The sequence below is a fragment of the Cinclus cinclus genome, chromosome 13 (assembly GCF_963662255.1).
Source record: "Cinclus cinclus chromosome 13, bCinCin1.1, whole genome shotgun sequence".
Taxonomy (NCBI): domain Eukaryota; kingdom Metazoa; phylum Chordata; class Aves; order Passeriformes; family Cinclidae; genus Cinclus; species Cinclus cinclus.
Window position 1 is genome coordinate 1,020,308 of NC_085058.1, and position 12,733 is coordinate 1,033,040.

Sequence of the window (12,733 nt, forward strand, 5' to 3'; positions counted from 1 at the left end):
ACAACATACTTTGAGGCAACAGCTCATTCCTACCAACTTTATCTGTACAGTTAAATTGTAAGCATGACATTAAAAAAACCACAAAACCCTCAGAGACCAGGAGCTCTCCTAGGAGATAAAAGATAAATAAACACTTTCCTCATTTCCATGGTTTGTTCAGAACTCGAGATGACTAATAAATCAGGTAAGTCTTTTACTTTCACTGTCCTAGTATGAAGACACTGGCTTCTATCAAAAGATGTTTGCAAAACTTCTATAAAACAATGAACTTAAAGAAGTATTCTATGCAAGGTAAAGCAAATTTCCTTCAACAGCACAAATTGCCTCTGCAAATTCAGTAGTTTATCTTCCATTTCAGTATGTCAGGATAAGCTGAAACAACATCTTAACTTTACAGGATGTTACCTACTAAGATCTAGTCTAGTTTGAGAACCAAGCAGTCATTAAAAATACAGTATTTCAGAGATTTGCAATATGAGCTATACCAAATAAACATCAGAACTGAAGGACAACTTCGGGAGAACATTTTCTCCTTCTTAAAGAATTCAGGTACTACATTTATATACAGTGTGTAATAAAAGCTTAACAACTTTCTAATAAAAACACAAACCCTGCAAGGCAAAGTAACATTTAAACTGTGTCCCTCTGCAGGGGAAGTTCCTGGCAGCATTTTCAAAGGCTTAGGCAGCTAAAGATATATATTGTACATCAAGCACACAGCTGGCTCACTACACTTCCAGAATCACACATGCTGAGAGGGTATTTTACCTCAGGAGACTGAGAGGCATAACACCAGGTGATTCTGATGCTGGAACTGTTTCTGTATCAGTTACTGGAGTAGTAGCAGTGGTGGTATCCTCCAGAGAGCTGCTCATGAAAGACGTTGTGCTGGAAGCAGAAGGGCTGGTGGTAACTGGTGTTTGGGCTTGCTGAGACTGATCACCTTCTTCTACTTGCTGCTCCACTTCTGCAACAGAGGAAAAATAAGGATGTTACAGCAACATTAATATAATTGTGTAGAATACAAAACAGTAGCTATAGCTAAACTTCCAACTTTCAAAAATAACTATCATTAGACTTCACCCCAGAGAAAGAAAGGAGTATGCAGATTCTGCCACTAACTCACGGACCTGAGTAAAGAGATCAGTCCAGGAGCTCTCACTGTTCTTAAAGCCATGCAAGGTAAATGGCAAACAAACCATTTACTTACGCCAAAGTTTATGATATTCAGATTTATGGTTGTAACAGCTTGGGTTATTCTCAAAACAGACAAAAGGGGAAGATGTCTTAGAAATAAAAATACAGCCAATTAACTATAAAGCTATTTTTAGCTCAGGTGTGCAAGTAGTATTTTTAAAGGCGTTTTTTTGTTGGTTTAGAACTGGTGCAAATCCTTCTGACAAGTACATACAGTATTCCTCATTTCTAAAAGTATTAAAGACATTAAAAACTCTTATTTCTGATTGATACGCATTCACTTTTAATTAAGGAATGAGGAAAAAGGAAAAAAAAAAAAATCAGTGTTATATCTATAGAGCAGTAAAGGAAGTCTTACAAAATTCCTCTGTTGGATTAAGATTCCCCTGCAGTATAACCACTATAAACCCACAAGACCATATTAATTGTATTCTCATTGCTCCTGTTTATTTCCATCTCATTTTGAAAACATACCCTGTTTAAGCCTACTGCCAAACTGCTCCTCCAGCAGCCCATGGACCACCAGTTTGTAGATGATGGCCTGTGCCCGCTCCAGGTCTGGCAGCCCCAGCGCCCTCTTGATGGGCGAGCGCATGACAGCGCGTTTGACCATGTGGCGCATGAGGAACTGCAGCGCCGCACGCAGCTCCACGTCCTCGGCCACTGCCGGAGACCCCGCGCAGTCCGAGTTGTGCCCGTTCTCTGCCAGCACCTTAGGGATCAGCAGCAGCTCAGCATACTTGCTGCAGCTGAGAAGAACACTCAGCGACTTCATGGCACCAAGGTAAAGGTAAGACAGCTGCACGGCTCGGATTTCTGACTGCGCTATATCGTGACTTCGTGGGGTGTGCTCGTGATTCTTTTTTCTACCTTCAGCAGGCTGGTGCTGGGATTCCATACCTAGTGTTGATGGCTCTAAAGAAAAGGAAACAATTTCATTTTCCGACTTAGAGGTTGTAGCACTGTGTCCTTTGTTATCATCAGTACTTTGGCCCAGTCGTGTATCTGATTCAACGTCACCCTCCATTTTCTGGTCCGTTTCCCCTTTATCTTCAGATTCGTGTCTGTGTTTCTTCTCATGTCTCTTGGTGCTTTGCTTTCCCGTATCTTCATGAATGCCAGTCAGATAGGTAAGGTCCAGCAACACAGTAGCTGTCAGCCCACGAAATCTTGCAACATCAAAAGGCAGTGGTTCACAGGGCTCCAGATTATACAGTGGAGTATCACTAGGCGACCAAAAAGTTGGGAAGCTTTAATAAAGACCAGAATGACACAGGAAAAAGCAAGTGAGGGAGAGACAGGAGGAAAGTACATGAAATAATGTAGGCAAATAAGATGTAAAATATATTTAATAAAACAAACTGATTCTAAAAATTAAATGCAAACAGGGGAAAATGAGGTTATGATCAGAAAACGGGGAGATATGGTTTCAAAGCAAATGCAACAAAGCATACATAGGTTTTCAACAAGCAGTGATATCCAGAAGCCCCACAAAAGTTATCCACTCTGTGCTGACACAGGCTCTGGATATATTATTTATCAGAAATATGTAACAGACTTTTATTAAGAAAAATTATCTCAAGGTAAATATTATCATCATACCCAAATCTTAGCAGGTATAAAAGCTTATAAAGGAAACTTTCAAACATTAAGGAAAAGCTTAGATTGACCTCAGCTATTCATCACAACGAGCACACAACTGAGAGCTCAGGACAATTCTTATCTCTGGTGGGTCAGGACAGATCAGCTGGAGAGGACAGAGACCTTTGAAAAGCACAGGTCAGAAAACCTAACAGACACATTTATCTGTCTGTCCATCTAAATTCAGTGATATTTTCTGGGACTGTTTAGGACTGTTTCACTTGAAGCAGGACAAAAATTCACCAGGTTGTATTTCCATACACCTTGTATTTTTCCATACATCTAGAAGACAAATGACTTTTAAATCTCCCTTTTATTTCATTATCTAAAAAAGTTGTTCCATCTTACAATGTAAGCTTCTACCTAAATGTGAAAGCAAGCTTTAGCCTGGTTTTAATTAAAATGGTATAAAATGAACCTAACTAAATGCTTTACCAAAAGCTTGCTTATGTTCAAGTGCTGTTCCACATCACACAAATAAAGCTTCCAATTATTTTAAGGGCATTCTTACTTTAAGGCTATGCTGTCGCATAGGCATACTTGAAAGAATTTCTATCTGGACCTAATCAATTGCACTTCAGCATATTTACTCAAAGTGAGGGCAAAACAGACAATGCTGCTGAAGAAAAGTAATGTGACCTTGGCTATTTCAAAACATAATTGTAACTGGCAAAGAAAAATATTTTAAAAATCACTGCTCAATTTCTTCAAGAGGCTTCTTCAGCTATAGGCAGAAGGAGTTCAAGAAACTAAGTTAATCCAATCTTTTCCACACAAAAATACAGGCAATTGCTGTGAGAGCACCAAAAAGCTCAGAGAAGCTTCATTTCAGTTCCCTCCAAGGTGCTTTCCCTTTGAAGGCTTGTCTGCAAGATGGGTAGGAAAAGAAGCATCTCCTTCCAGCCTTGAAGGCAGGTGGGAGAATGAATGAACACTATTTCAAGGCAACATTCATTTCAATACCACGCAAGTCTACACTGAAAGTAATTAATCAGCATGACTCCAATATAAAGGATTGTTAGTTCTGAGGTTTTCCACCACAAGCCACTACCAGCAGACAGTGAAAAGTGTAGGAAATGTGCATACCTGATGGTAATCTCTGCCTCATCCCACTGTACCTTGGCAGAGGTACTGCCCTCCTTCACCACTCCCAGCAGGGTGGCAGGTCGGCCCGTTTGCTTGTGGACACATCGACCTCCAACTCTGAGCCCAGCATCCACCCCACCAATCACTGCCAGGACAGGCCACACCTCCACACAGAGCATCTTCAGCTGCAGCTCGGACAGCTCCGCCAGGCCATGCCGGCTCTGCTTGCTCTTCTCCTCCTCTTTGCTTTCCTTCTCCTCTCTCACCTCGTTCTCTTCTCGGCTTTGAACAGAACGACTTTTCTTCAGTTTCTGACCTGCTTCCTTAAGACATGTTTTGATTTTATTCAGCCTTTCCATCATTTTTTTATTGATGCAGTGTGTCCAGCGGTCTGTGCGATGCAGGATCCGGATGAGCTGGATGGTGGCTTCTGCCAGCACTGCAGCAACAGGGCTGCAGATGGGGTCACCAGGCAGCAAATCTCTGGGTGTCCCACGCATCTGCATGTCACAGATCTTCACCTGTGTGAAGAGAGCACGTTACAAGTTATCTTCTCAGCATACCTCAACAAGCTTATTAATACTGGAGTTGCCAGCTGTGCAGAAATAATTACTAGCACTACCTTTTTTTTTTCTCTTGGAATCCCTGGAAAATCCAGCTTAACACTGAACAAAATCTCCTTCAGACTCATAATGTACTTCATGGTTTCTCACACAAGACTAGAAATACTAGTATTATGTTCTCCTTGGTTTCTGGGGAATATAATTTCTTGTGTATCAAGCCTTTAAATCTATTCTAAACAGTAAAATGCATTTTAAATTTACAATAGATTACAATATTTAAACCACTGTGTATTAGCAACAGTGTTTTGGTCAGTAATTCAAAGCACCATCATACAAGCTGCTATGATGAATATTGACTTTACACCAGCCTAAACCAAGACACAGCCACATGATGAACACCTAAATTACCTTCTCTCCTGGGTTACTGCTATAGAACATAACACAAGGATATAACTCAGCTGCATCCACATCTTCAAAAGCTAGTTTTGGCTCCTAGGGAAGAAACAAAACAAAATCCCCTCAATCTTAAAAAACCTTAACAAGAAAAATATGAAACATGAAGAAGTTATTTCTGCATTATAAACCTTCCAAGTACTGAAACTGCCACATGTTTTAACTCTCATGCTTATCCAAGTCATACTACCATTGAAAAAAAACATCAGTACACCAACTGATGTTTAATACCTCTCCATTTTTCCCAAAGGAAATAGTTCTTGCTTCCATATCTAACACACATGTGATGAAATCTCCTTGGGTAAAGCTTGATAGAGTCAGAGTCTGCTCTCCATTGTGGTAGAGGTTGCCACTGTAGGCTCTGTAGAGCCACATGTCTGAGGTAGTGCGATGGTTGAAGTCATGCACAGGCCAGCGAGACACTCCCACACAGGTGCCTTCATTTCCCCGGTTCTCCTTCACAATGTAGAACTGGCAGCAAAACAAACATACAGGGAAAAACACCAGGAATGTACACTGTAACACAGCAGAGCACTGAAAATCTTCCTTACACACATATGTCTGCTTTTAACTGGTTTTCACAGAAGGTTTCAAAGAGAAAAACAGTAAATTTAAGTGGTAAAACCATTTAAAAATCCCTCCAAATGTGTATTAAACACCATTGTTGTCAGTCAGGCTGATGAGGCTTTTGCAGGAAAACAACATGCTTTGTGAAATGCTCTTCTACAAAAAAAAAAAAAAAACCCAAAACCCCTAAACTACGTAATTCAGTAGGTAAGTTTTGCAAAACTGCACATGCAGGCTGACTATGGACCTCAGGGACAAGTACCATTACCTCTAACAATACATAATACACATTCAGAGCCTCCAATCTGCGTGTTGAAATACTCAAATCCCACCACTCTAGAGCAGCCACAAACTCTTCCTTTGGGACTGAAAATCACATAATGATTTAGGTTGGAGAAGATCCTTACGATCATTGAGTCCAACCACAAATGTCATATTGCCATTTACTCAAAAACCATGCAGCACAGGCAGCTGCTGTGAATAAATCACAGCACATTTCGAAAAAAATGTGAGAGAAGGTGAAAAATACACTTTTATAAAACCTACCTTCCACTGGTAACACCCAGAAGTAACTCCAGTGGATGCCAATCCATATCCTTTGCCTCCACTTCCATGAGTCAGAATCTGCCCATTCTCCACTATGCAGCACTGAGCTTTCTCAGGATCAAAGGACACTTCCTGGATGGGAAGATTCTCATCTTCATCTTCAGACTCTCCTTGCTTCTACCAGAAACAGGACAAAACATTTGTGGTAAACGCAATTCAGCTGCATTCAGTCACGAGACAAAGCACAAGCACTGTTACCTGGAGCTTCATTTCTTGTTCTCTCTCCTTTATTTGAATTGCATGTTTGGCCTGGGCTATGGGAGTCTCCCACATGCAGTCAGACAGAAGTGAGAACAATCGTTCAACAACCTGATACATTGGGACACAATTGAGAACACTGTAACTCCAACATGAAGACAACAGCAACATTATATAGTTTTACTTTGCTTTGTAGGTATCCACATGAAAATATTTAGTGTTCTTAGATTAAAAAATAACTACACTGACCCTTGCTTGATTTGGATTTTGAAACCTATGAAACATTTAGAAGTTTAAGAGACTTTTGTGAGAAAATGTGTTAAGTTTATAACAAAATATGAAGACCTGAGCCATCTGATCATCTTCAACGCCAGATTCACAAGCAGGTAACACAGCTTCTAGTACATGAAGTGCGAGCAGTCTAGTTCTCAGATTGCCAACCAAGGGAACTCCTGAAGATGGAACAACATGTCAATAATCTTAAAATGTCTTCTGCCTCAGGCCTGCCCCTGGCGCCATGCCCCCAGTGCCCCAGACCTAACCCCTGTACACCTGTACTGCAGTTGGTTTGAACTGTTCAGTAGGAACACCCCCAATGTTCTAACATGTTCTAACAGGGCTCAGTGTTTGGAACTGCACTTCAGAAATGCAAAGTAACCACAGAGCACATTCTGACATGATCGTACCTGAGCAACACTTCTGGGAAGCAATGTTTAGAAGGACTTCTGTCCACTTTGGAGATGCCATCTTGGACTGAATTGCTTTTGAAGACACAACTCTACGCAGGAAAACAAGGAAGTCCCCCAGGTGCAATTCTGCTGCATGTTGCTTTCGGAGGGCAGCTGGGAAGTGAAAGCAAAAGTTTTCATTTACAGCCTTAAATTACACCATGACTATCAGTCCTGGTTACTGGGAACAACCTGTACTGCAGGTCAAAGCACAGTGATCAGTTATTACATGGCGGCAGGCTGGCAGGTGCCCACCAAGGTGCGCTCTCACTCCTGCTCCTCAGCAAGACACCAAGAGAAAATGACATTAAACTTCTGTGAGTAAGGGAGGGAGACCTCTGTGGGAAGACCTCATATTCTAATTCCTGATAAATTATCTCAATTCATCAGACACTACATTATTTATAACTGACGACAGTTAAAAGCATAAACAAAACCATATGCACTCTTAAAGTTACAATTAAAAGTTCTTCACACACAATTTCCACCAAAATTCAAAATGCTCACCAAGGGATTGCAAGCTACGTGAGGATACCAGTATTGCAGAAAATCTTTTGTTGCAGATTTTAAATAAATTAAATACATCTGTGTTTATTTGTAGTTTGAAATTTCCGTAATTCCTATCACCACATATAAGAAAAACACGACGAGCACCAACTCATTTTTCAAGGAAAACTGTATTCTCTTCCTAATTCCAAACCCAGTGAAGTAATTCCTATTCTCAGCTTGGTCCTATCCTTACAGCTTTGTGGATCAATTATATATAAATCTGAATTGAGCACAAAATCATTTGATGACTTTACTCTAATTTACAGAATTAAAAATGACCCAACAAAAAACAATACACAATAGAATGGATGAAGACCTCAGCATTCAGTGGTTTCTTCCATTGTGTTCCCTGGTATTTTAGAATTGTAACAGAAATTACGTAAAATGATTACCTCTGAAGTCTCTCTTCTCATTATCCCCATTAGAATCTGCCTTTTTTGATTCCACTTCACCTTCCTCACATTCCCCTTCTCCAAAGGAAGCCATCAGCATCACACCAGCTTGTGATAGCAAGTTCTTCAGCTGGCTGCATAATAAATCCAGCAAGGACTGTACCACCTTTGGGCTCAGTTTATCTGCATAGGTTCTGTACACACACACACACAAAGTAACAGTACTTGAGAGCTGATCCAAACAATAATTGCAGCAAGTTACTATTCCCCATCCCTCACTATAGGCTTAGATTATTTTTATTACTTTAAGCCTGTTTTTAAAACAAATTAAAATGGTCTAATCTTTGGAGTCGAAGGATAAGTTTTCAGTACTTTCTAGGGAAAAAAGGAACAACTCTCTTAATCCTAATTCCACTGTCATTTCTAAAGATAAAGTGCTGTTTCTACAGGGGATTTTTTTGGTGTAGGATTATTGGGCTTTTTTCCATAACAGATTTGGAAGGTAAATGCATCGTGTTGTACAAAGACTGAAAGGAAGATACATGTACTGAATATCAAACCATACTCTCACTTCAACTAGAAAATACTTTCTGCACTGGTGTGTTTTCTACTGAGTAAGACTAAACATTTAAGTATTGCTAGGACTTTGCATGCTGTCCCATGGTCTAGCAGAGACCACTATTGCTCAGTAAATTATTTCATATTCTGGAAAGAAGCACAATGTCCTGCTCTGAGGAACTCCCACATTATCAGTATTGTTTTCACACAGCAAAAGAAAGTCACATCAACTGAACACACCTCCACACCAAGATGAAGCAGCAAAGAGGGGATTACCAGAATACAGCATTTATAGATCACAAAGCTGTGACTGTTCAAGTTCAAACACTCACAGCTGAAAAATACTTGTTAGCCTTATATGCATCTTTCCTATGAATAAGGTGACAACTTCTCCTCCCTTCACTTCTGTATTTCTGAGCAACATTTATTGTCCTAATGAAAGCTGAGACAGCATTTTTCAAGGGTGGTTGATAAGCTCAGTGATAAAGTTCCCCAAAAGCAAGGGACACTCACCCTGTGGTGATAGCCAGGATCTGCAGCAGCCTCGTGCTGGCTACTTTCAAAGCCGTGCTGAGCTGAGAAATGCCAGTTTTGGGCAGCAGCTGCAGTGGCTGTCCCAACATGGTGTCTGTGCCACATAGCTGAGACAGCACATTCAGCAGCCCCGTGGAAATGGCCAAGGAGACATCAACGGGCTGGTAGTGCACACTGAGAGCAAAGACTGTCACCAACAGGAGACGCTGCTGTGCCTCTAAGATTAAAATAGTCACTTTTAATTAATAAAATGTTCAGAGTAAGAATATTAAGACACCAGATCAGCAGATTATTTTTAAATATAATTTAAGTAATTAAATTATCAAAGAAAAGTGAGCCTTGTCAGAAACTTGGAAGTAGTCTTTCTGATGAACCACTGTATTCTTCTTTAACTCAAGATGTAACTGTGTCAAAACTGTCCAAGAAAGAGTAGCACACAGATCTAGTTTGTGATATAAAGGTTCTGAGGTTAAATCTCAAACCAAAATCTTTTCTCTAAGGTAAGGATAACTGGGTGAAATACTTCATTTTGTACTTGTTTCTCAAAGTAAAATACCAAAATGACCCAGATAAGAATGGCCACTGGGTTCTACCAACAAATGAAGATTTCTGTCTTATAGGAAAAGTCAGATAGGTAATTCAGTGAATTCTGGTCACCAATATCAAAGTCTGCCTTGAAAAATATACAAGCTGTTCAACTGTATATTAAAGAACATCTGGTTTGCAAATCTGCTTTTCACTTACCTATATGATGCTTATTAGCTTGCAGAGCTCTTTCTAATGTAGCAGATAATTGCTGGTAAATCTTGTGCACAGCCACCTGGATTTCAATTTGAATACTCCTCTTGGCTGCTCTGATACCATCCTGGGCCAAACAAACAAATAAATATTACAAAAACTGAAACATTTTTATCACTGGCTTATTGAAACAGCAGAAAGTGCTGCAGTACACACCTGGTAGTGATGCAATCTTACACTCTCTCCCTTGGCCCCTGCATGCCCTACAGTGCCCAGGCCAAAGCAGCCCGCAAGAAACTGCAGTCTAACAGAAGTGAGCAGTGAAGAAGACTGAAATCCTGGCACTTGGCGGCTCCCCATTAATGGCACACAGCCTTTCTCCTCCATTCCTGACAGAAGCACCAGAATCTGATGAAGTGCTTCCAGACGAAGCTAAAAATAAAGGCAGTCAAAAGACAGTATTAAGTAATTGCTTGATATTATTATCTAACTAAGTAGCCAGTACCCCTAGAAATTAAAATTAGATCACACTAAACTGTAAGCAAGGATGAAGGAGGTCACTGTTTACTCCTTCACATATTTTTTTAAAAAAGGGAACACTTCCAGTTTTGTTTTAGAGTTTATTTACATAACGTTCCCAGTTCCAGCTAAGATATTTAACAGAAAAGAAGGAAAAATTACTTTAATAGATAGAATTTGGATACCCTTTCAAAAAAAATTCCTATAATAAACATAATGTCTGAGGACTAAAAAGAGCTGTTAAACTGAAGTTTACCTCAGCCCTCAACTGCTGCTGCTCCATTGCAATTATTGATGCTTGTGGACTGGTGGACATACTTTCCTCTGGTTCCTTAAATCCTGGGGAGTTTCCCACATCTCCACTTACAAAACTGACAGCATTTTCAATCAGAGTATGAACTCCAAGGGATCTTGAGAGATTGAAATCAGACTCAACAAACGAGTAGGAGGATGTGTACAACCAATCTCTGCTGTATTTCAGTCGAACCCATGAGTCACTCAGAGATTCCATCTGACTGTGCATTGCTCCTAAAGATACACACAGGGAAGTCTCATAAACTCCAACTCAGGTAACACATTTTGGCAGTAGGTAAAGGCTGAGCTGCTGCTAGTGACACAGGTGGAAAATGAATATTCATGTTAATTATACCATGCATTAAGCAACTTAGAGCAAAACACTTGCTTTAAATTTACAGCAATTTCCTTAAAGAAAAGGCTGTATTTCTTTTAAATGTTAAGCACTATTGCAACAAACTGCCACATGAAAAAAATCAAAAAGAAGCCACTCAAACTGCTCAGCTTAAAGCTAGAACACTGAATAAAAATGCTTTGCAGCTAAATGACAAAACGGTAAAGAAAATATTTTCTACCAACACAACTTAGGCAGTTGGATATTCACTTCGACGTTTAAACATAAAGCAAAAAGGGTTGTGTTTTTAATCCACTGTATTTCATAATTTTGAAAAAGCACGATGTTATTTTGAATGAAATATTTACAGAATTCATGACTGCAGAAGAGAACAGTAAATTTTTTAGACTGACAGAGAACATTTATTCCAACTCAAGATAGATACATGTGTATTAAACACTATCTAGAGTGTTACATCTCTGTCATCTGGCAGTTTCACAAGTCTATTTTCAAGTATTTCCTATCATCAGCATGTCATTACCTGAAACTTTACTGCCACTAATAAATGGACTTCTTCAAATGAGCATCAGGCATCAATCTTCAGCACTGGAATTTATCACCATGGGTTTGATCTCATTTCCAAGAGTTTTGCTAGAACTCACTCCCTGGACAAATAAGTGCCATGCCACTCAAGTCATAACTTCATTAGCAGTTAATTGATAGGCATCAGTCAGTATTTTCCTCCTTTTGTAAGTGCTGTTTGACCACTTGGAGCCATGCAAAGGATTACAAGAGAGCACATCCTGCTCAGAGTAACTTCCCATCTGTACAGACAGTGTCTGGAGACCTCTGTGGAAACCTAAAATCTGCTTAAACTTGCTTTGAAATTTTAGTTTGGATTATTTACGTAATGTACAAAAAATGTCTAAATACTTATCTACCTTGTGTACAGTAAGTTATAATTTGGAGAATCACAACCTGTTCACAGTACACGCACATATGTATATTATTTTGGTTTTAAACATCTTTCTACAGGCTATCAGCTTCAAACATTATTAAACATGTGCATTTTCAGCAACAAGTCACACAAATTCACAGGAATTCATCTCTCCAAAGCTTGCATTCCTAAGTAGGGCTGAGCTCCAACCGTAACAGCCAGATCCAAATTTCAGGACTTCCCTTAAACACTGCCTACACCTGCTGCTCATGGGAACAAGCAAAGACAGACACAGATTTTGAACTTGGGCTAACTTTCCTAGCAGCCTACATAACTTTTGTCTTGATGTAAAGGTAAAATGCTATTACTCTGACAACGAGTCAGCACCTGCAGTTCACAATTTGCACCTTCGTGCAATTTAAAAATTCAAAATACTGTGAAATTTTGTTTCTCTTTTTTCAACCAGGTTACCTTCACTTAGTTGCCAAAAACTTAATTGTCAGGGGTATTAATTATGAAAGCCTGTTCATATCCCATTTTGTTTTCAGTAAATAGTGTTAATGTGCATTTCCATAGTATTCCTTACACTTGCTACTAAGCAGACTGCTATGGCCTTAGAAAGAACCATCATAGTACCTAGGGCATACAGACTCAAGTTTATTTTGGATAATGCAAAGATCATATTAAAACACTTCTTTTCAAAGTGCAATCTAATTTCCTAATCTCTGCTCCTTTATGTAACACAGAAGACTACATGGTTTACGGAGATCAACCCATTTGGTCACGTTTACTATGAAAAAATTTAAAGAAATTCTGTTACTCAATTTTACAATTCATAC

At 39.5% G+C, this 12,733-nt stretch overlaps 1 protein-coding gene across 9 annotated transcripts in view; it reads right to left on the bottom strand.

Moving 5' to 3' along the window:
* The window catches only part of HERC1 (HECT and RLD domain containing E3 ubiquitin protein ligase family member 1), an 83,498-nt gene that overhangs the window by 29,530 nt on the left and 41,235 nt on the right, over positions 1-12,733 (bottom strand). For 7 of the 9 annotated variants that reach the window (XM_062501620.1, XM_062501617.1, XM_062501619.1 and 4 more), the window contains 14 exons: positions 10,586-10,857; positions 10,027-10,242; positions 9,817-9,937; positions 9,052-9,289; positions 7,981-8,174; positions 6,998-7,153; positions 6,657-6,763; positions 6,312-6,422; positions 6,054-6,230; positions 5,172-5,411; positions 4,896-4,979; positions 3,925-4,445; positions 1,672-2,447; positions 769-967 (listed from right to left, as the gene is read on the bottom strand). In XM_062501620.1, coding sequence (XP_062357604.1) covers positions 769-967; positions 1,672-2,447; positions 3,925-4,445; positions 4,896-4,979; positions 5,172-5,411; positions 6,054-6,230; positions 6,312-6,422; positions 6,657-6,763; positions 6,998-7,153; positions 7,981-8,174; positions 9,052-9,289; positions 9,817-9,937; positions 10,027-10,242; positions 10,586-10,857 — 3,412 coding nt within the window. The remainder of the gene's footprint in view (positions 1-768; positions 968-1,671; positions 2,448-3,924; positions 4,446-4,895; positions 4,980-5,171; positions 5,412-6,053; positions 6,231-6,311; positions 6,423-6,656; positions 6,764-6,997; positions 7,154-7,980; positions 8,175-9,051; positions 9,290-9,816; positions 9,938-10,026; positions 10,243-10,585; positions 10,858-12,733) is intronic. The other 2 variants (XM_062501613.1, XM_062501616.1) reach the window with 2 other exon arrangements.